The following is a 24,465-nucleotide window of genomic DNA, read 5'->3' as shown; positions in this document are numbered from 1 at the left end:
AATCTAGAAAGCTAGGATCAGTGCAGAAAAGAAACAGACTTAACGTAGTATAGACTGCATCATTGTTTTTTCTTTACTATTTGCTCTTTGTTTTCCTGTATTGGGACAGTCAGTTTGTAATATTTTTAATAGTAACTAGTAGCACATAACTAAGTGTTGGCCTCTAGCTGCTGCTACTTCGAAACTCTGCAATATGTTTTGTTTATATGGTTTCAGAATCAATATAGTAATGAGATTACATTTCTGCTGTTTAGATGAAATCTCAAATACTATGTGCATAGTTAAATATAATACAATTTAAATCACAACCACTCTGAAACATTTTACTGTCACAACTCTTTATTTCTGTGTACTGTCAGTGACAGCTTTGAGTCCTTTTCTTCATTAGACATTCAGGTAATTATTTTAGCACGTATTCCAGAAAAATAAAGTGAAAGAGCAGCATGGCTGATTATAATTATTGCTCACAACTATAATTGTGTCTTGCCTATATTAAGATCTGTTTAGTTAAATGTAAACCTATCCCGTGCAAACAAAATTACACAAACTGACACTAGAACATCAGTGAGGTTTGTAGCTTCTACCGTATTTCTCAACTCTGTCGTATTTGAAGTCATGATCCTGAGTTTGCATCAAAAGTCTCTCTGCCTCATTCTTTTTCAACAAGTTTTCTACCCCTGAAAATATTATTAGGGTTTGCTTATCAATCATGTCACCTTGTGTTTGTATTTTAGTTATGCTGTAGGTTACAGAGCTGTTCATAGATAAAGGGCCAAATCCCATTTACTTTTCCCAACTGAGAAGTCCCTTTGGACCATATTCTGGTTTTGAGTGAAATCCTGGTTCCAATAAATCAATGGGAGTTTTGCTATTGATTTCTGTGGGGCTAGGATTTCACCCCCCATTTATATCTGGGTAACTTTGGAGTATTTCTATTGACCTCAACAGAAATAATCTATATTTACACTGATATAAATGGAATCAGAACCTGGCCCACTAACTTAAAAAGAACTACTTGCCTTGAGCACACACAAGTGTAGTTATTTGTGTTGTATTTGTACATTTAATTATGTAATTCATCTATAATCTTTATTCCACTTTGTTTGCATGTACTATGCATGCTCTTTAGCAGAATGCTCAATAAAACACACAGAAGTAAAGACTGGGGTTTTTTTAATTCTGTTTTTATTGTTGGGGAACACCCATGTATTCTTCTTTATTAATATTCTTTATCTGCACATTATTCTATATTCTTCTTTACCTGTCCGGCTGCTGACCACCATCCCAAGATTTCTTCAGTGAGGATGACAAAACATTTTGTATTCTACAGGTCTTCTGCTAATGAGCTTGATCTTGTGCGGTTCTGAGCTCCTTCAACTCCCATTAGTGCTCAGCACTTTGCAGGATTTATCTCAATTCTGTTCAAGAAACTGACTGATGATGGAGTGGATTGCTAGTGGCGCGCCAGAGGGTGGTGCTGGAACTCTCCCTCTTTCCTCTGAAGCCTATTTTAGACTGAGGGAAATCTTTTGGGTCACGGTCCATCCATTGAGATAGCCACATGAGATAATAAATGAAAAATATTCCGTTTTCAGTATATAGTGCATTCTTTATTCGTTTGCTTCTTGATGTGATAGATTTACACCTTTCCAAACATCAGTAACCTTCTAAGAGATTTTCTATAACTTTTCTGCTTGGTGTGTTATACTGATATGATATAGTGTGTTACAAATGTCGCTTATGACAAGCTCTGAGTGTGGGAGCAACCTTTACCTATTACTGCTCAGAATTTGATATCCTGTTGGACAGCTTTGGTGGGGAGAGGTGGGAATTGGAGAGAAGAGGAATACTGTGGCTCTCCTGCTTCTGCAGTTTAAGTTCAGTTAATTGTTCTGAAATATTCTATCACATAGTTTCATTTATTATCTATTTCTTAAGCTGATTAGAAAGGGGGGAATCAAACGGCTATTGGTCAAATCTTATAAGTGTAAGGGTCCCCTTTCTATCTTATTGATGGGGTTTCCATCACCTCAGTTTTCCCATCCCAACTGCAGTGGGCTTCACCTGCAGCAGTCCCCACTGGACATGGTCCTCTAAGCATATCACTGCTGCTCTTTCAGTTGGCTAAGGGTTCAATGACTATCTTCACTGCTTGCCTTACATACATATACTTAAAGTTGAGCACATGGTTAAGTGCTCTGCTGCAGAAGGATTGACTTAAGCATATGCTTAAGCTGAGTATTTATTAAAGTGCTTTGCTGACCTGGAGCCTATGCACAGGATCTGAGTTTATAGTCCTTAATGTGGCATTATCGTTAGGTCCAGCATGAAATACACAATGGAGCCAGTTTAATGTTTTCGAAAGGCTTTCTGCCCTGCTCTGCAGTCAGGGAACAAACCCAGCTTCTTGAGGAAGGGAATGATTTTGGTCAATTAAAAGAGCAATACTGATTGGGGGGAATAGCTCAGTGGTTTGAGCATTGGCCTGTCTAAACCCAGGGGCCACTTAAGGAATCTGGGGCAAAAATCAGTACTTGGTCCTGCCAGTGAAGGTAGGGGCTAGACTCAATGACCTTTCAGGGTCCCTTCCAGTTCTATGAGGCTAGGTATGGGCTCCAGAGAGCCAAAGGGAAAATGATTCTACAAACCAGAGTCTGAATACAGCATATGCAGGGGAACCATGAAATGGGGGAGGGATCAGATAGCTCCAGGAAAGACAAGGAATCTGCTGAATGCCTCTCAGAGGTGCACCTCAGATCTCCTTCCCCACCCAAGGTTTTCTAGAGCTCACTAAGGAGACTTTTCTCCATGGCACCGAATGGGTACACAAGCTCCCTGAGCTACTTCCTGGTACATTGGCCTTCCTCCATACAATGGAACCATGCTCCTTCCCAGGATGCAGAATCTTTTGTGGCTTTTTCTTGAGCTTGAGGGTAATGAAAGATTTGTCCTTGACATTGTTAGCAAAGTACAATATAACTGTGCTGTTCCAGTATGTTTCACAGTGGCTTCTAAGTCAGATGTTACATCTGTAATTCATTTCACTCACATTGTGGTATGAGGATGTCTCTGTTAAGCTATTTCACTGCCCATCATTTTATCATAACAATTTTAAAAAAGGTTTATTGTTAACAATGAAAGCTTAACATCCTAGCAAGGTGAAGGGGCTGTTTACACTTCCCTTTTGAACTACTGTTTGGGGCTTTCTGCAGATTCAGGCAGACATTACTGCCTCTGTTTGCATTCTGGTTATACTTGGAAAATTTTCTTTGGAATCCTAATGGCTAGAAACATTTTTGATATAAAATGAAAACTTATATTCTGGACAGAATTCTGTGGAAGAGGTGGATTCTGTAGATGATTATGTAGCCATGGAATCACAGAAGACACTGGCTTCCCTTGCCCAGGGCTTCCACACACATTCACATTTATTGCATACATTCATGCTAGTCAAACCTGTATTTTTACATGCAAATGGACATTTATGCATATGCATATGGCTCCTTCAGTTGATGCCCACAAAGCTTTTTACAATTGCAGTTTCAGAAGGTAGTTTTGAAATGTCTGTTGACACAGAAAAGCACTCATCCATCAATGGCTTATTAAAACAAGTATCCTGAACCAAAAACAATAGTGTCTCTTGATTGGTGTAGATGTCAGAAAATGTAATTATCCCAAGAGACCCTTTGGCTTTACTAAAGCCTAGGCATAGTAGAAGAAGAACTGAGTAAACTTGAATAGGATTCAATGTCTTACAGATGCTTACAATAGTATCCTGCTAAAACGAATGTGTGTGAGACATCCCCAGTACATCTAGCTTCACCAAGATGGTCTGGTGGCTACTAGCAGGTACTAATTAAATACAGATGCTCCCCGACTTACGCAAGCATTCTATTCCAGAACACCTTGCGTAACTCGAATTTTGCATAAGTCGGAAACGTATACCCAACCATTACGCCAAAAAAAACCCACCATTTCTAGCTTACAGAACTTTTTCCGTAAGTGCAGATTTGCATAAGTTGGGTTTGCATAACGCAGGGGGCATCTGTACTTCAATCTCACAGCTCACAAGCCTGATTATCCCTTCCCTCTGCCATGCTGGAATTGGAAATATAGTACACAATATTGACTATTTACTTCTAAGCAGTAACCTCTTGATCAGGGGTTCTCAAACTTCATTGCACCGCAACCCCCTTCTGGCAACAAAAATTACTACATGTCCCAGGAGAGGGGACTGAAGCCTGAGCTCTGCCACCCTGCTGGGTCTCTGCTTCCCCTCAGTGCTTTGGACAGGACAGGATTAGGTTCTTGTAAAGGATTGTGACCTGTCTCATAGTCCCCTCTTCCAGCTGGACCCAGGCTTGCTCTTGCTAAGCCAGCCCCCTCCCTGGTGGAATTCTGCCTGAAACCTTCTCATGGAGCCCTGGGAAGGTCATTTCCAGCGAGGTCAGTTGTTGAAGGGTTTTTTATTATTATTTCAAGTCTCCTCAGGAAAACAAGATCAAAACTTCCCCAAGTCTGTCCCTTCCCCCCATAAGTTCCTCAGCCCAAAAGTTCCTGATTCTTACCTCAGAGCCTTTGTGATAATAGGACTTCCCACAGCCTCCCTTCTGTCCATTTTGTTTCTGGGAGCCGTTCTTCCCATCAGTATCTCCAACATCTGGCAGGCATTGCAGCTCACTTTCTCTCCATTTCTTGCTCCTCTTTTTATGAGGATCAGCCCGACAAGCAGCAGGTCTTTTTCCAGGTGCAGTGTGTGGGACTAATCAGCCAGCCAGCTGCTGTCCTCTGACCCCAGAGGAATGGTACCCCTTGTATGTTCATAGCCTTGTATTATGTACTTCAGTACTAAACTAGTATTACTACTGATACTCAAAAGAATAAGGTTAAAATGAGAGAGAGAGAGGCAATAAATCATGCTTTAAAACATTTAGCAGTATCTGAAAATGTACCATTGCCAATGTCAGTGACAGTAAATCCCTCCCCAGTCCCAAGTTCTGTTGTTTTCTTTTCAGGAGTGTAATTAGCTGCCCAGTGCTCCCTTAAAAGTCTACTTAATGTGTATAATCGGTAAAGGGAGAATCACTGGGGAGTAGTAAAATGCCAGTATTAAGGATCCAATACTGCAACATCTTGTACATCCTTAGCTCCTGTTGAAGTCAATGGGAACTGAGAACATGCAGTACTTTGGAGGAAGCACTTAGGACTTTTAGGATCAGGCATTAAGAGATTTGCAACAAGTAGAGTGTGGATGGAGAAAAATATGGCAGTCTGAAAGCTGAGAACTTTTTTCCAGTATTTCCAGCATAACCTCAAACTCTCATTCAAATATGAGAATGTTTATATTGATTTGGAACATTTCCTGCTTAGTTACCATGCACATAAAATCTTTAAATCTAAATGTTAGTCAAGCATACTTCCATAGTGTTTTTAATTAAAGCATAATTTTGGTGCTTTCATAATTAAAAAATGCACAGTAATGATAAGCTTCCTATTCAGGGATTGTAATAAATGTTTAATGGTAGGTTTAGCAATGTGCTGATTTTGTCCTAATTGAAACTGTCACATTCAATCTAAGCCTTTAAAATAATAGTATCAAAATTATTGGTGGCAGAGAGAACACTGGAAGCAAGAACTACAACTGTGATGTATTTCTCCAGATATAGTTAATTAATCTGTAACAGGCTCTGGAGAGAGGCTTGTTTAATCATCTGGCCCATATTTCCTTAATTCTGTTTAATGTCAATATTCTTCATAGCATTACAAAGTCAGTTTTAAAACTATGTATAAAAATTGGATAGCAGCTCCAAATTACTACTTCTCCACTTATCTTTATTTTATTTCAGTACTGGTGTGTTAACAGATGTTATAAGCCTTTCATGTCAGTGTTCTAGCATCTTTGTCTGCACATTTTTACATTAAACTATAAGCAGCATTGCATTTCTTATTAGTGAGATTTGTGTATAAATTAGAAGTATCCTCTGGGAACAAAAATGCTACTATTTCATCTCAGTGTTCCTTCATCAGGATTAGGATGAAACAACAACAGATTCATCTGCAACATTGGTTATTCCATTGCCAAATGGGAAAAAAATTGACTTTAAAAATGTGTCTGGGTATTTAGTTTATAATTCAATCTAATGATTTTCACACTTCGTATGATTATATAAGAATTAGAGACAACTGGAAAGTATAATAACTTTCTTTTCCCCACAGTATTTATTTGCTTCTAATAACAACTTATAGGAGGATATGTTTACAAATAAAGGACCGATTGGCATTTTCCTGAGTAAAAACAGAGTAGAAACAGAGCATAGATTTGAGGATTTAGCTGCAAATAAATATTGTATGATTTTTTTTCTTTCAATATGTAGTCCTGTGAATACTACGGGCATTTAAAAAAACCCATTAAAACATTGCTTGGTACTATTCAACAAGACACAATGTGTGGGAATCAAAGAATGCATGTACATTGATCAAAGAGAACACAGTGTAATGAGTGATGTTACATTCAACTCTGATTAAAACAAATATTCTGTTAATGTGGTATAGAAAGATTTTGGCAGCTGGAAGGAGGAACACACTAAGTTCAAACATCCTCCCTTGGCTTTCATTGCCTTCCTTAACCTCTTTGCTGTTGGTCCTTTCTAACATTTCATTGACGCACTAATGTCCCCAATATATTTACTAGTATGGAATGTACCGCACATTCAACCTGGGACATAAGTCAAGAGCAGTAAAAAGTTAGTTGCAAAAGCAGGCATGAAAGTCGCATTCTGCATGAGGTCTTGGAATCAATGATGTTCATGAAGGATTATGAGATTTCAAAATTTGATTTTGTTTTGAATTTAAATGAAACCCGAACATTTCAAAATTCTCCACAAAGAAAAGTTCGGGGGAAAATTTGTTTCCAATCAATCAAAACATTTCATTTTGACAAAATCAAAATCAATGTTCATTTTGACATTTTTGTCTTCTGTTATAATAGTATAACAAATTTAAAAATTCTAAAATGAAAATCATTTCAAAACAAAAAATTGAAATGTTTCATTCCAAAAATGTCAAAATGGGATATTCTGACATTGGCTCAGCTTTTCCCTCCAAACTGCAATTTGCTTTTAATCACATAATTTTTATAAAAACTAAGTTTTAAAAGTGCAAAGGATAAAAATGAAATTCTCTCCAGATGGAAATGAAATCTTCAGAGAGACAGACATGAAAACAAACAATCCTCCTCAGCATATTCAGTGCAGTCATAAACATACACAGACGCACATGCAAAACTTTTAATGGGATACCAAATGGGCAAGAAAGTTGTCACAACTGGCCATGGATAAATAAGATCTAATATGTTCATTGTTGTTGTTCAATTCCCAGAAGGGTCAGCAGAAGTGTATCACCGAAGAAAGAATCCACAATGGAAAAAACAACTCACAGTTGCTTCTTACTGATTATGCTTCTAATCGTAAGTAAAAGAAAAATGAACTGCTTCTGACACCTGACAAATGAAAACCAGTAGAAATTTTCTGAAGTCTACACTATTACTGTTGTATACAGAGGACAAGGAATGGGTGTCCAATTGATAAAAACTTTAAACAAGAATAATAAGCTACTGACAGAAGAAATCTCTCAGAAATATGGTATGCCCTAAGATCAGTGTTTCTTGATGATACAGCGAGGAAAGAGTGAGGATAGGGTAGTACACCTTTTCATTTCCACATTTTACTATCTGTGAAATACCTATGAGACAGAAAACGCATAGTTTTGGAACTATACAATAACATCTGGGTCAGTTGTTATAAATGTAGACACTATATAATGTGTATTTTAACTTTTAAAAGCTACTTCACCTTAGTTAACCTGCATTTGGAAAGACAATTGAGTCTGAAAATTTTCAGTCTAAATGCTAGTTATTCAATTTAAATGATATTTTCAACTATTTCATCTCACATATTGTATCACATATCTTGTCCCATTACAGTATATGAAATGTGACTGAGTTAATGTTACCTCAGAAACTTCAACTTTTGAACATCCTGATCTGTGTTTCCATAACATATTTATTTGCATTTAATTATAATATGGTGCACTTGACTATGCATTCTAAATATGCAGTATGAATAGTGTTGATGTCTATGCTATAAAGTACCTGTGACACTGATTAAACTCCTTCTCTGGACTTCACTTGAGACTCAAATTATAAATAATTGTCCTGAACCAGAATTAATTTAGGCAATCAGAGTACGAGGATACTAAACAGTGATTCAATGAATGTAAGGTCAGCCTGCATTCTGAATGGATACTGCTACAGGAACTAACCATCCATCTGCCTACATGGCTGCCTCCACTACTGACCCACTCCCTGTCCTCTCACCCTAACCAACTCCTCATACTAGGCGTGGACCTCCTTGTCCCTGAAGAAGGTTTATATGCCCACCCTCCCCAATAAGCAATTTTTTAAAATTTATTTTAGCTGCCCTTCCCCATCTCCTCTTTCAATTTCCCCCTCTCAGTCCTTTTAATCCTTTTTTCCTAATCTCATCACTCTTCTTCCCCCCCCAACCCCATCTCTATGCCACTCCCTTCTCTGCTCTAACAGATGACTGAGGAGCACTTATATGAGATTCCCCATCAGCTCCCTTGTGTTGCAGCCATGAATTGTGCAGGTAGGACCAGACCATGTGTTAAGCACAGTTTAGAGACATTGCTCAGGGACATGGCCTGATGACAGTTTCCAAAGAACCTCTTCTTCCCTGATCCATCTATGGTGTCATGTCCCTCAGAAGCCCCTCTGCCCCTTGCTTCCTTCGAGAGGTTGAAACAGGATTGTGTGTTCCCCTCTGTGGCTGGCCAACTTTGTTGGCCAATTAGAAAGGAGGAAGGAGTCATCCCCCACCCCCTTTTGGAGTGACTTGCAAACTGATGCCAGCAGTGTGTGTACAGGCTGCAGTGTTAGCCATGCTCTCTAAAAGAGGGCACAATGAGGTAGGCTTTCTCACCTGAGCCTTCCCTGTATTCCTGTGCAGGCTCAGCTGCAAAGTGTTGAGTAATCATCAAGTGATTCTGCTCCAGGTTAAGGCTACACAGTGAATTTAGATCCAATGAGACCAATGTTGTATTTTACACAAATGTCTTTTGATTATTAAAATCCTTGACAAAGGGTCATTAAATCCAAATCTTTCACATAGCCATTACACCTCAGTGACTACACTGTACATGGAAGGTCTGAACTGTGTCAAATTCTGAAAAGTTCATGTACTCTTGAAATTTTTTTCATTTAAAAAACAAGGAAAACAAATTCATCATGGGTAAAGCTGTGTGACAGAATCAAAAGCAGACTGTAATTGTATATAATTGTGTATACTGATATATTATGGAAAAATTATATAATGGTGAGAAATTTCTGCAATTCTGTTAGTGAGACATTTGCCATTTCAATGAGGATACCCTTCATTTGGTACTCTTTCATTACTACAGCCTTCACAATTTTCAATACAATTTATTTATGTCTGGTGGCAGTCAAGCCCTGGCCCCCATCAGGGTTTTGTGAGTCAACCACCTGAGCAACCATCTCCCTAAAATTTCTAAAGCCCATGTCTGGGCATTGGGCCAACAAGCTGTACAGTGACTGCAGAACAAGGGGGTTTTAGGCCCCTTCTGCCAATCGCCCAGTTAACTGCTGTTCCAGGGTCTGGGTCAGGTAGGGATTCATCCCTTTGATGGACTGGTTGGTTTGTTCAAGACAAACTCACTTAGCATCTTGTGTGTTTCTGAGTTTGAGAATAAAACTCCTTCATCTGTTCATGGGGGAGGGGGAAGTCAGAAGCCCAAACACATCCCCTAGCTGCCTAAAACTATTTTCAACTGTGTATTTCTGGTCATCCAGCTATGTCCTATCCTTACGTCCTCTAGGCAACTGGCTGAGCAGGACCCTGACTTTCTGTTGCTTCGGGGAAAGTACATGTGAAATGCAAATTCTAGCCCCTCCTGGAAAGCCATGAATCTGGTCTGACCATTCCCCATAAACCAAGGCAGTCAGTGGGTCACCATAGGATATGGGGAATTATTAGTTAAATTGGAAAAGATGGGGATCAATATGAAAATTGAAAGGTGGATAAGGAACTGGTTAAAGGGGAGACTACAATGGTGAACGGTGGTCGTACTGAAAGGTGAACTGTCAGGCTGGAAGGAGGTTACTAGTGGAGTTCCTCAGGGATCGGTTTTGGGACCAATCTTATTTAATCTTTTTATTACTGACCTTGGCACAAAAAGTGGGAATGTGCTAATAAAGGTTGCGGATGACACAAAGCTGGGAGGTATTGCTAACACAGAGAAGGACCGGGATATCATACAGGAAGATCTGGATGACCTTGTAAACTGGAATAATAGTGATAGGATGAAATTTAATAGTGAAAAGTGCAAGGTCATGCATTTAGGGATTAATAACAAGAATTTTGGTTATAAATTGGGGACGCATCAGTTGGAAGTAACAGAGGAGGAGAAGGACCTTGGAGTATTGGTTGATCACAGGATGACTATGAGCAACCAATGTGATATGGCCATTAAAAAAGCTAATACGGTTTTAGGATGCATCAGACGAGGTATTTCCAGTAAAGATAAGGAGGTGTTAGTACCGTTATACAAGGCACTGGTGAGACCTCATCTGGAATACTGTGTGCAGTTCTGGTGTCCCATGTTTAAGAAGGATGAATTCAAACTGGAACAGGTATAGAGAAGGGCTACTAGGATGATCCAAGGAATGGAAAATCTGTCTTATGAAAGGAGACTCAAAGAGCTTGGCTTGTTTAGCCTAACCAAAAGAAGGCTGAGGGGAGATATGATTGCTCTTTATAAATATATCAGAGGGATAAATGTCAGGGAGGAAGAAGAATTATTTAAGCTTAGTACCAATGTGGACACAAGAACAAATGGATATAACCTGGACACTAGGAAGTTTAGATTTGAAATTAGAGGAAGGTTTCTAACTATTAGAGGAGTGAAGTTTGCCTTCCAAGAGGAGTAGTGGGGGCAAAAGACATATTTGGCTTCAAGACTAAGCTTGATAAGTTTATGGAGGGGATGGTATGATGGGATAGCCTAATTTTGGCAATTTATTTGGCAATTGAGCTTTGATTGTTAGCAGGTAAATATACCCAGTGGTCTGTGATGTGATGTTAGATGGGGTGGGATCTGAGTTACCACAGAGAATTCTTTCCTGGGTGCTGGCTGGTGAGTCTTGCCCACATGCTCAGGGTTTAACTGATCGCCATATTTAGGGTTGGGAAGGAATTTTCCTCCAGGAAAGGTTGGCAGAGGCCCTGAAGGCTTTTTGCCTTCCTCTGCAGTATGGGGCACGAGTCACTCGCTGGAGGATTCTCTGCACCTTGAGGTCTTTAAACCACGATTTGAGGACTTCAATAACATAGGTTAGGGGTTTGTTACAGGAGTGGGTGGGTGAGATTCTGTGGCCTGCATGTGCAGGAGGTCAGACTAGATGATCATAATGGTCCCTTCTGACCTTAAAGTCTATGAGTCTATGTCATCATCATTGGAATTGGGTGGGCTGCATGGGGGATCCAGACTTGACATGGTCCCTAGGGTTCCTGCCTAAGCTCCCCAAATCCTGTCCATGAGGACACTTGTCAGGTAGGGGGCCACCTGGATTTAGTTGAGTGGATTTTAGATCTTAATCCAGATGCGAGGGACAAACCCTTTTTATCCTGGCAAGCATCAACCCCCCCACCCTTGGGGAAGAAGGAGGTAACCCCAATCTCCTCTCTTGGTTTTGGAGTGACAACCTCCACCATAATGAAATTCAAGACATGGGCAACCAGCTGCTTATTTTTGTTTGAGAATGACACTCATCACCACCAGTGAAATTCCATAGTCTGTTATCCAATCTCCTGCAGCCATCCCATCCCCACAATAGAGGAGGCAGACCCTGCAGGATCTCTGGAAGGCAGTGCCCTCCACCACCTCTAGCCAATCAGAGATTTCTTGGGTGGCCCTATGCCTCACACTTAAAATATGTATAACTTTCTAAATTATTTTCTGCTGAGAGGGCTTTTCCATTTTTGCTGTGCTGTATAGTTCTTAAAGTCCAAAGCAATTTTTACTATTTATTGAAAAAAGGTAAAATAATCCACTCTTGATTTTAATCATTAATTTAAAATAAAGAGGAATCTGTTGAGCACATATTGTACACAGAGTATAATTTTGCAGATTCCTGAGGAAAGTATAGGACAGAATTCCACTGGCCAACATATTCAGAAGAAAATAGATCTTCCTGGGCTGCCTCATACATTACATGTGGAAGCTTCTCATAATAAATGCAATAAAGGGTGAATCATCATTTTAAATCTTTTTGCTATTTACTTTTTTCCCCTAAGACCTATTCGGAAGCAGCAGGATCTGATTATCTGTGCTGTTGCCTTTGAAAAAAATTGCTTTAAAGTGAATATTCCACCTTGCAGCTATATATTGCCATCCAGCTGTAAGCAACTGGGGCTCAAACATACAAGTCTTACTCATATAAGTATCCCCCTTGAAGGCAAATACATATTTTATAGTTTAGAGTTGGTGAGAGTGTTTCTGCATTTGCTTATTTTCAAACTGTGGTACAAACAAAATCGGTGAAGTTTTCTATTAAACAAAAGCCTACCTGCATCCAAAAAGGTAGATTCTCAAATTAAAGGATGCTCCAAGGTTTTGACTCAATCTCTGCTTTTCAAATTTCAAATTTAAAAATTAAAATAATTAATGTCATTGTGACGTTGATTGGTCTAAAGCAGCTCCTTATGACAAAAGGCCAAATATAGTCTTCCTTCAAGCCCATCGCTTCCATTGGACTACTTATATAAGTAAGGATTCCCCATGTGAGCCAGGCTTGCAGGACTGCCTCGCAAAAGTAGTATAATCAATATTAATGAAGAGAAAAGTTGTTTTTCACTAAAATTACAGTGTCTTCCCATTATGCTATTGGTGGTCTCTTGCTTATTTAAAGACCTGCCAACATTAGTGATGTAAGCATCATGGTATCACAGTATAAAAACTAGCTTCTATCCTGCTTTAATGCTAGCTAAATATTCGAAGAATTTTAATGTTCAATGTATGAATGTGAGGAAATATCATTAAATATTTCAAAGTTCTTTTACTCATGTTAAACAAATAATAAAAGATGGGGAAAAATAGTTATAATGTTCTATAACATTGAGAGTACTGTGCATTAATTGCCTTCCTAAAGCATGCTCAATGGATTCTATCACTATTGTGCCATTAATAATCGTGAAGAGACATGGGACCAGATTCAAGGTTCTGGAGGGTCTGTGTAACCCATGTTGAGTTGTGCTGAGTTCCCACTGAAAGATTGGATGTACCTAAGGATAGGAATTTAGTGATCCGTATAGTGGTGACTGGATATAGCAATTTAAAAAAGAATTTGGAGGGTATTTTTCAGCCACCAGAACCAATAATAATAAATTATTGACTTGGCCAGAATTCATAAGATATTTTTCTGGGCTCAAAATTAGAGGTTGCCAATTTACTATACTTAGTTTAGAAAAAAGACAGATGGAAGGAAAGAAAGTGATCTAATATATATACCGTTTGGTCCTAAATGTCACTTAGAGTCAATAATTTATACAGTACTTTTTATGTTTTTATCATTACTAATGATGGAGTAGGGCCTTTTTGAAAACTTGTTCATCACATGAAGCAGTTTCTGAAACAACTATATTTTATGTTTCCTTTATCTGGAGTCTGTGTTGTACAAATGAGGAAAATCTTGCATCGATTAGACAGACGGATTTAACTGTGTTTAAGACTTCATAGTAGAGTGGGACAAATAATACATGCAAATTGCTTTCATCTGGACTGTATTACCAATTCTAGGTATAAAGAGATCATCAGTATTCTCAGCACTCTACTCATAATGATAATTCATCTTCTTATAACTGTCATTTGAGTGGTGGCTTGGTGGTCGTATGTATGACGTCATTTACTTGGACTTTTAGGAGTGACATCATATGTACGGCTGCTAAACTGCTGCATAGGACATCACTTAAGCAGTTTTCTTCAGAAGAAATAATACTGATCACTTATACCATATGCCAAATGTCCTGATTATGAAGTTGTGAATTATTTATTTCTCTTTAATAAAGAATAATTTATAATGCACAAGGTATTCTACTTTACTGTACATATTGACATTATTTGTACTTCCATCTGAAAAAATTGATGGCTGGGAAATTTTTCCAATACATAGTAATGAACTCGTGGAAAATACAATTCCACATACTATAGCAGATATTAATCGATAAGAGATTACTTAGTCTTGTTAAATACCTTTTATGGCATAATCTTAAAATGCTTTTTCTTAACATCTGTTAAAACCAAAAGTACCCAATTACAACATTCCAAATGTAAATTTCCAAATTTAGATTTCTAACCAAATTTCTTGATAATTTCTCCAAGGAACTAATAGCCTGATCCAGTGCACACTGAAGTTAATCGGAGTTGGACATGAGCCTATGTGACCTGTATGTGGAGCCTATATGTGTATCTGAGCCTATAGCTGTGGAAGAGTGGACCGTAGGATGTTATGAATAAGTCATTTCCCCTACTTGTCCCACTCTTTGTATGCAAATAAGGAGAAAAGATACATAACCCCTTTTTTTGCAGTCTATCATACTTAAATAAGTAACCTCATAAAGCAAGAATTGAGGATGCAACGATAATATGTCACCTCATTCTAGATGTAAAATAAATTATTAAATATGTTAATATTTTGATTAATTAAGCCCCAGCATGTAGGGTCTGTTCCTAAACCCACTGAAGTCAGTGGAAAGACCACCATTGACTTCAGTGGTTCTTGGATCGAGCCATTTAATATCAGAGTTGTGGGTGCAGTATAAGCTCCTTGTAGAGGCCTGTGTCTGTCCCTCTCTGTCAGGCCTGGAGGGAGGCCATGCCTCGTTGCTTCTGCGTCTCTGGAAAAGTTGGCTTAACAGGGAATTAGCAGCCTCTGAGGCCTGGTCTACACTGAGGGGGGGTCGAACTAAGGTACGCAAGTTCAGCTACGCGAATAGCGTAGCTGAACTCGAACTACCTTAGTTCGAACTACTCACCCGTCCAGACGCCGCGGGATTGAAGTCCGCGGCTCCCCCGTCAACTCCACCACCGCCGTTCGCGGTGGTGGAGTTCCGGAGTCGACGGGAGCGCGTTCGGAGTTCGATATATCGTGTCTAGATGAGATGTGATATATCGAACTCTGAGAAGTCGAACGCTACCCGCCGACCTGGGCGGGTAGTAAAGACGTAGCCTGAGTCCCCAGCCCTCTAGGCAGATCCAGGCAGCAAAGAGTCTAGGCCCCTGACCCTCAGGTAGGGCAGAGCAGCAAATAGTCCAGCAGGCTGGCCCTCAGGCAGGGAAGAGAAGTGCACAGTCTTGGGGGCTCGGGACCTCAGGCAGGGCAGAGCACCAAACCGTCTCTTGCCTGATGTCCTAATTCAGGCAGACGGCAGACAAACACAGACCTCCTGGCCTAAGGAGGGAAGGCGGCCATCCTGGGGCGGGGTTTGCGAGCAGGGGATAGAGGGACCCAGGCACATCCTACTCCACAGGGTCCCATCCCAGGGCCCTAACAGTGGTGGAGTGCTCTGCCTCTGGGTCAACGGGGATCCCACTACAATATGCCAACCAGCACTGTGGTACTACAACCAGACTATTGTCTGGTGTTCCTGGACTACTTCCTATGACTCCCTCACTGGGTACCTTCACTTTGTGTGCATCCTCCGGCTCCTCAGGGTACACAGCTAGTGGCAGTCCCAAGAGCTCCTCGGCACCCCTCTCAGCTGGCAGCTCTGGCAATCCCTTCAAGTCCTCTGTGCTGTAGAGGTCCCCGTTGGGCACAAGCCCCAGCAGTGGTGAGAGGCATCTGTTTCCTTCACCGGCTCTGGTCAACTGAGCTGCAGGGCCTGCCTTTTGTACTTCCTGTCCCGCTTCTCTGTTTCTGGAAGGGCAGGCATGGCTGGCCTGGCTCTACCCACCAGGGGGTGGGCCTTGGTTCCTCCCTGTCAGGCCCAGAGGGAGCCCATGCCCCTTGCTACACTCCTATATACAATAGAAAAGACTAAAGCTCCAAAAATGTGTATTTCACATTCATCCTCAGATTTTTTACCTGATTTTAAGAGACAGGGAGAAAGAGAAAAAATACTGTTCATACTTACAAAGCATTGGTCAGATTTTCAGAAGTATTCATGCTCAAATAAATTGTGAATAAACTACCTGATGTGTGCAAATGCTTATTGTGCACTAAAAGAACAAAACTGAGCTTATGTCTATGACTATTGGCCAGATCCTCAAAGGTAATTATACTTCCAACTTCCATTGAAATCAAATAGAAGTTAGGAGCATAAATACCTTTGACAATCTGGGCCTATTGTATCAAAACATTAATGTTCTGTTTTTTATCCAAATACAGGTAAGATACACTATATGTCATGAGGCAGTTTCTATTTATAAGACAATCATGAAAATTTTTGTGTTTTTAATTTACCTGGATGAAATCAAGGGCCCACTGAAGTCAGTGAGAATTTTGCCATTGACTTTAATGGGGCCATGATTTCACCTTTTACATTTTCTAATGACTAGAGAATACAGTCTCATTTGTTACGTTATAGCTTAATTTAAACAATTCTGTATAGATGATTTAGATACAGATAAAATGCACTGTGCTAAATACAAAATTAACAAAGCAGGGTGTGAGTTCTTACTCCTTTTGCATACACACCCTGCCACCAAACACACGCATACACAAGACCGACAACCACTGAGTAAGGTGTTCTCCTTTAACTATATACCCAATGAAAGTTTTGCCATTAACTTATTTGGGAACAGGCCTAGTCCCTTTGTGTGTGGCAATTTGTAAAATTGCTCTTCAAGAATAAGATGTCTTCTCTCTCAGAAATAGCCTACTCACAAAAAGACTATCATCCCTTTTAAAAATGGCTTTACAATAGTAAATCATCATGTCCTCACCTACTACAAGATACCTTTAGTACATTTCCTTTCTGCTGGCATTTCTTGCTTTTAGTTTCAAGGTACACTATGTTTTTGTCCTATGTAGCCTCTGTGAATGCACAGTTCTCTTTTATTTTTAGATAGATCATCTTGAAAAGGTTAAAAAAGATGGCAAGATTTTTTAATTACTTAACATGTGCTTACTGTTCTAACATATAGATTTATATTTTTCCCTTTTATCTCATATTTGAATTGTTCTCTAAGTTGTAAGGAAAAAATCTAGTAGAACAAATGTATAATTCAGGACCACAAACTTTTCAATCTCTTCTGGCATTGCAAATCTTTGAATTGGTTTTAATTGTGTTTGGTCAAAAAGGGGGTCAGATCATCCCTTCTCCAGGGAAAACCTATTTAGGGGAGAGGAAACTCTATGCCCAGAACAATCATATGGCTCTACCTCCAAAACCTGCAGATCTTTCAAAATCCCCATGCATACCAGGGAAGCCACCAGAAGCAGAGGCCATCTATATGGAGGCCCTGTCCCTCCACTATTTCATCCCATCCCTCTATAGCCTTCCTTACTCACTGAATGTTTTGTTAATTCCTTCTTGATATTTGATTGTTGCTGATGTAGCTTTGGAAGGTCTTTTGTGAGTCCCACTCCCTTTTCACTGATCTGGGGTACATTTACATATTCTTGGTTCTAGGCTTTCTATACACTTTAATTCATTTTTATCCAAGTATCCAAACAGAACCATCCAGACATATCTCACTCACTGAGTGAAGGGTGTAGTATAAGTACCTAATAATAGGAGATATACCTATATTCTAGAACTGGAAAGGACCTTGAAAGGTCATTGAGTCCAGCCCCCTGCCTTCACTAGCAGGACCAAGTACTGATTTTTGCCCCAGATCCCTAAGTGACCCCCTCAAGGATTGAACTCACAATCCTGGGTTTAACAGGCCAATGCTCAAACCACTGAGCTATCCCTCCCCCCTAAATTTAAAAGAATAGAGTAGAACCTATCAAGAATATATCTCCCTTCTTCCTATTTTCATCTGTTTTATTTCAAACAATTATCTCAATATAATGAAGTAAAATGGATTCTTCATCCTCTTTACACTCCAAATGGCGGTTGTTTGCTAGTGAAAATTAAAATGTTGGTAGCAAATGAGATTGTAAATTCAGTTAGATATGGGGGCATTAAAGGGCTAACGTGAAATAACGTGAAACAGAAGAACTGATAAATTCAGGCTTTGCTTTCTGTAATTCAAACACACTGTCCATGTTATAGACTATATAAAAGTGATCTAGTAGTGTTAAATGAAACAACTTTTGAATGCAATAGTTTGTGGTATTACTTGAGCAATAAGGAACAAGTATTATTTTGGAGGAATAGGGCGGTATTAAAATAGGATTGAAAATGCTCATGTTTTCTATTTGTACAACTATAAATGCCCATTTAAATAATCAAATGCTACTATAAACCCCTCAGGCTCGCAGTGAGTCACCTATAAATGGAGTAGATATCATCTGAAACATACTCCTGGGATCCTTTGTGGGAAAGCCAAACACACATTTTGGTTTTGAGAAACACAATGCAGCCAAAAGGAATCGTGTATTAAAGCCAACAGGCTTGCATGCCTAGTCTCTAAGGAAATCTAGGCTTGGAATAGTAAAGGTTGGGCCCTACATTTTCAAACCTGGGTGCCTGAAGTTACATTCCAAAATAAAATGTATGCACCTAAATAAATGTGGCCTGACGTTCACGGGTACCGAGAACCCACAAATCCCTATGGGCCAGAGTGTGATGGCTATTGTGGAGAGGTAGGGAGTCAAACAAGAAAGGAAGCATAGGAATTGCTCATTCCATTCACCTCCCATTGGGATCACATTACAAAACGGGTGGAGTAGGATGGAGAGGAACAAAAGCCCCATGCTATCTCACTTTAGACTGGCCCACAGAGCTGGTTTGGTGCAATAGAGGGATCAATTCAATCTTAATGGATGGAACAAGGTGTGCACTCCCATGAGCACTGACCCATCACAGAAGAAATTTTGCCTGGCTGAGACAGTCTTTCCATGATTCTAGTAGAGTAGTGTGAGTCTGCCCTGTCCTTACACAGGGCTGTGGAATAAATGCCACAATATAGCCCATTGTAATCAAAGGGGGCTACAGGCACTCAGCACTTTTGAAAATCAGGTATGTTTTACTTATGTGTCCAACTAAGGATTGAAAGACCTAAACTTAGGCTCTTGGGTTTGAAATCTTTGGCCTATGCCTCTATTTGCATCAACAATTCAGTGGATTTCCAGGGTGACATCAGCTTGATCACTCGGAATATGAAACATTCAGTTGATTTGTGAGATGTGGCAATAAGATACACAATGCTGGGTACAGTGGAAAAACCTACATTATCTAGAGAAGATAGCTGGGAGCTGCAACTTGTGGCAGAGCAGATTTTAAAAAGTACCTGTAGGCCAATAAAACAAATGAAACGTTTCTCAGCCTTTACAAGGTCTCTATTGATTCTTTATGTTACCTAGTCTAAGGGAAAGAATGTGGTGAAAATGCTGAGTTTATAGTGGAGAAAAACTACTATATTTACAATTTGTTTTGCCAAAGATAAAAGTTCCATAAAAAATACCAAGCATGTGTGCAGATAAAAGGCCTTTGAAGTAAAGATAATAGAGATTTCTGAACCTCATGTTTTTGATTTTCTCCTCCTGGTTTTACTCATTTACATTAACAGATTTTCCTTTCTGCAGAGAATGGCTCCAAGTCTTACTTCTACTGTCAATTATACTGATCCTACATTAGAGCCTGTAGTAACTGAACATTCACCAGTACGGCAGAAGATAATAGATTCACAGTTCAAATGCTATGAGAGAATGAACAGAGATCCGCCATATAGAAAAAAAGGTAAAAGAAAAAAAAGGCGGGGAGGGGGCACCTGTAATTGCACATTGACATGTTTTGGGTACAACTGTAAAGGAACATTTCCTTCTGTGTACTAATATTATTATGCATAGTCTACTGTCTACATTTGCAAAATCATACCAATGTATCACCCATTGTATCAGTTTTAGGGAGAATAGCCCTACAAATGATCATGGAGAACGAACAATCCTCTCACCCTTAGAGATCATTCCTCCCTGGCACCATGGAGGCACACCAAATTGGCAATGTGGTGAAGCTTGAATTACTGCTGTTCATGCTTTGGGAACAGCAGTCTTTAGGGCTGTCAGTCCAGCACCTTTCACAAGTATCAAACCCGCACAGATACTTTAAAGAGAGAGAATATGAATAGCAATCTCTTCAATATAGCTGTCCTTCTATTTTCTTCAACCAGCTATTTCCTTTTTTCATAATTTGTTTATTGACCGACACCTTTCTGGGTTCTAAATTAACACAGATGTTCTAAATATTCTGTATTCTAAGTTAAATGTAACCATCCAGTCATGGGCATTATTGTGAACAGTTAAATGAAACCTTTGCTGAAGCCAGAGTGGCTGGGCCAGCCCTAGGGCTGAGTAATGTGGGCAGCCATCCTCAGGGCATTAAATCATGGTCAAAGCGGGGAATTGTGGTTTTTTTATTTGGTTTGATTTGTGTGCATGTGCTTGTGCTTTTGGAGGTCGGATTTCCATCCTGGGCCACAAAACATCTAGGGCTGTCCTGTGGAGCAGTGATCAAAAGAGCAAACAAAATATTGGGATGTATAAGCAATGGAATGGAAAATAATATTGGACATATAATGCTGTCATGATATAATTCCAGAAGCACCGTCACTAGGAATACTGTGTTCAGTTCTGGTCAGTCTTATTTCAAAAAGGATACCGTGGAAATAGAAATAAGCCAGAGAAGGGTGACAAAATGATTAAAGGCATTGTGAGATTTTATGTGAGAAAAAAATAAACATATTGGGACTGTTTAGTGTAGAGAGGAGACAACTAAAAGAGGACACGATAAAAATATACAAAATAATGAACGGTATAGAGAAGGTAAATCAGATATGTTTTTCTCATAATACAAGAACAAAGAGAAATTTGATGAAACTGAAACCTGACAAATTTATGACATCTATATTGGATTAAAGAAAGTATTTTTATACACAATGGATATGTAGACTATGGGACTTATCACCACAAAATGTTGTTGTGCTCACAGGATATTACTGAGCTCTGTGAGATTAAAAAAATGATTTGACATTTAGATGTTCAAGGTCTGATCTAAAGTGTATTGAAGTCAGTGGAAAGGCTCCTATTGACTTCAGTGGGCATAGTATTCAGGTCCATAATGAGAACATCCATAGCTGTAAGATAGGATAAACCAGTCATTAAGGGATATAAGCCCTTGTGTGTCAGGGCAAAAGCAAATCTCTAATTGCTTGGCTTTAGGGGGAAAAAATCCTTTATGAGCAGCTTATTCTATTCTATTAGGCCCCAGTTCTGCAAACCTGTGTAGATTCACTTGTGTAAAAGTTCCGTTGGCTTCAGTGGGACTTGTTGTATGAGTAAAGTTACACAAATGCTTAAGGATTTGCTGGATAAGGGACTAATTTGCACTGCAGGATTTCTTGAAATTTCCTCTGCTGCAGCTCTACTGCAGACAGGAGATGGATGCTGGTCTAGTGCAATGTGGCAACTCCTATGTGCCGCTGACTGACAGCTAGACTGAAGTTGTCATTTGATATGGCTGGGTTTGATACAAGATATGGGGTTTTTATGTCTTATGATGAGAATAACTGAGATGATTTCAACATGAATGAAATGATTTTTTTCCAGTTTGGTTCTATGAAGAAAAATTGATACGAAAAAAGACCTTTGCCCCTCACTCCAACCCATTAAACCTCAAAAGAAGGCCTGGAGCAGCATAAAGGGGCTCTAAATACCTTGTCAGAAGATTGCCCTGGTGCAGGAATTGCAGAAGTCAGCTATAAGACTGTCTTCTGAAGAGAGGATCCCCTAGTTTAGTGGATGGATCAGGAACAGGGCTTCAGCATGCAAAGCTGCAGCAATTCCATGCACCACTGCAGCCCATAGGGCAACCCAGAGAGACTGCCATAACTTAGACCTCAAGGCTGTATACTCCTGGAGCCTCTCCAGCCCTTGAAGGAGCCCAGGACTGGGTGGACACACAAGTAGCTTAAAGCCACCATAGTCTGCCTTCAAGTTGCAGCACAGAATTTCAGTCTACGTGATTTCGAGAGAATCATTCCCTGCCCTCCTTCCCCCGCTTCATTTTCAAAATTGTACTATTCTTGAGCCAGTTATTATTCATTATTCTCTTCAAATTGTCCCTTTTCTATTTTATCACTTAGATGTGCATTTCTGATATGTCCAGTGGAAAATAATTGTCTTGTTGTTTTCCTTGAAGGAAAGGCTGTATGGTGTATTGAAAAACATCAATGTGTTTTTTTCCCCTCCTTTCAAGGCATGACAAATGTTTTCAAAATTAAAATCAAAGCCTCCTATACAGCCCAGACTGCAGTGCCTTTCAGAAATGTGTTTAAATTGCACTTTGCTTCTGCTGTATTTCTCTGCTTTTGATTTTACCAACTAATTCCTCAAGCTCATGCAAATATATCTCAAACCCTTGGAGAAGGGCAGTCAAGTGTTTTACAGAAAGAAATATAACTAACTGAGGGTATGTAATTCTATCCCACACTGAAGTAATATCATGATTTGTTAATAACCTGAACAAGTAGTTCAGCAAATCTGTTGATAATGGAGAAAAACAAGCATACACGGATTCTTACATAAAGAGAAAACAAGTGGTCTTAAAAAGAAAAAAATGTATAATAAATTTCAGCTGAAAAATTAAATTTGAAAGCGTCCATTTTTAGACAACAGATCTACTGACTTAAAATATCTACTGTGGGTACAGTTTCTTCAGTAGCTCAGTCATCTATTAAAATCTTTTTCCATCTGTTATAAAGGCTGTCACTTTCTTTAAGAAGATTTGCTTCCATTGGGCGAGAGATTCAAATGCACAACCACAATTAGACACCCAAATCCTGTTAACTTCCAGTGTCAGTTAGGAGCCTAACTGCCATTTGTGCCTTTCAAAATCTCCCCCATCAACTATCAAAGGATTTTGAAAATGTATGTTAACGCCTGATCATCACAGTCAATGATTCCATGTCCATTGACTTCAGTAGGTGTTGCAGCAGGGCCGTGGCAGTGAATTCTTTCTCCTGCGTAATCTGATTTTACAATTAAAAATACCTCCAAAGCCTAGATTTTTCATTGCATTTCTGTTTCTAAACCTGCAGCTAGTGGCAGATTTATGCCACAGCATTCAGAACTACAGTGTCATTTGTTATGCTATCAATCTGTGAACTCAGTGTAACAGGCTGTAAACTAATTTTGATTTAACAATTAGAAGAGGGAAGTCAGGACTCAGTTGTGCCCAGCCCTCAGTGGGTAGATAAGTATGGTGGGGAAAAGGGCTAAGGAATCTTCCCCACCCCCTTCGGCTCCATTTCAGGGGCTGGGCATAACCCCATTAGCTTGGGCAGTGCTACCTCCTTATGCCCACACAAGTGCTACTTGCCCAAGACAGGATTCTAGCCCAGCTCTCCCAGGATGGCATCAAGCAGTGGAGCTAGCCTGGCATGGGGAGGGTGGCAGAGCTGTAATCTCTATCCCCCAGGATCCTTCGGGAGGAAATCTGAATAAGGCCCCACTCCTGCACTGCACACAAGTGCAGGGGTTTGCCTATATGCATCATATTGCAGGACTTGGGTCTATGTCTGTAACCTCTGCATCTGTTTTTTCTGAGTTTATTAATTTCTTGGGGTGGGGGACATTTTTAGCAATTTTTAATTATATTTTGATGTCCAAAATTGGGAGGAGGGGGAGGTTCAGGACTTTTTCTCTGTATCTACTGTCATGAATAATCTCTTTAATGTTCCCTAGTGTGCTTTAAAGTACAATTGTTTCAAACTGCACTATGGTAAAGTGCACTAGGGAATCTTTAAGTGTGCACCTGCAGGGTCTACACAGACAAATTCATGCACCACACATTAATGTGCTTTAGAAGTCACACCCTAGTAGTCCACATTACAGCTCTATGTGAACAAGCTCTTAGTTACCATTTCTGGTGTTTTTTCCGGTGTTAAGTACCAATTTCATTTTCTGTTTGGATTGGAGCTTTTATTTGTTTATTGGTTAAAACCTATGATCAGAAGCCCTAATCATGGGATGGGACTTGCCACAATTTGTCCAGTAGTGCCTTTAACTGGGCATGCCTCTACATTTTGAAGTTTCCAGGTTTACATGACAAGGGCCTGATTTTCAAAGGTGCTGAGAAACTGAAGTTACATGTACTACCAATGTGACTAAATTCCCAAATCAGTTAAGCACTTTAGCATGTGCTTAAATGCTTTGCTGAATATGAATGGATTGCTGAATTGGGACTTCTGGTTTTGCAGGATCAG

The 24,465-nt window shown here is 39.7% G+C and overlaps 1 protein-coding gene across 1 annotated transcript in view; it reads left to right on the top strand.

Moving 5' to 3' along the window:
* The window catches only part of CALCR (calcitonin receptor), a 240,080-nt gene that overhangs the window by 129,302 nt on the left and 86,313 nt on the right, over positions 1-24,465 (top strand). The window contains exons 2-3 of the mRNA XM_039525170.1: positions 7,378-7,465; positions 19,790-19,943. Of these exons, the coding sequence (XP_039381104.1) occupies positions 7,378-7,465; positions 19,790-19,943 (242 nt within the window). The remainder of the gene's footprint in view (positions 1-7,377; positions 7,466-19,789; positions 19,944-24,465) is intronic.

This window comes from Mauremys reevesii, linkage group 2 (assembly GCF_016161935.1).
Source record: "Mauremys reevesii isolate NIE-2019 linkage group 2, ASM1616193v1, whole genome shotgun sequence".
NCBI lineage: Eukaryota > Metazoa > Chordata > Testudines > Geoemydidae > Mauremys > Mauremys reevesii.
Note: the sequence above shows the minus strand (reverse complement) of the source record. Positions and strands in the feature narration are given on the sequence as shown.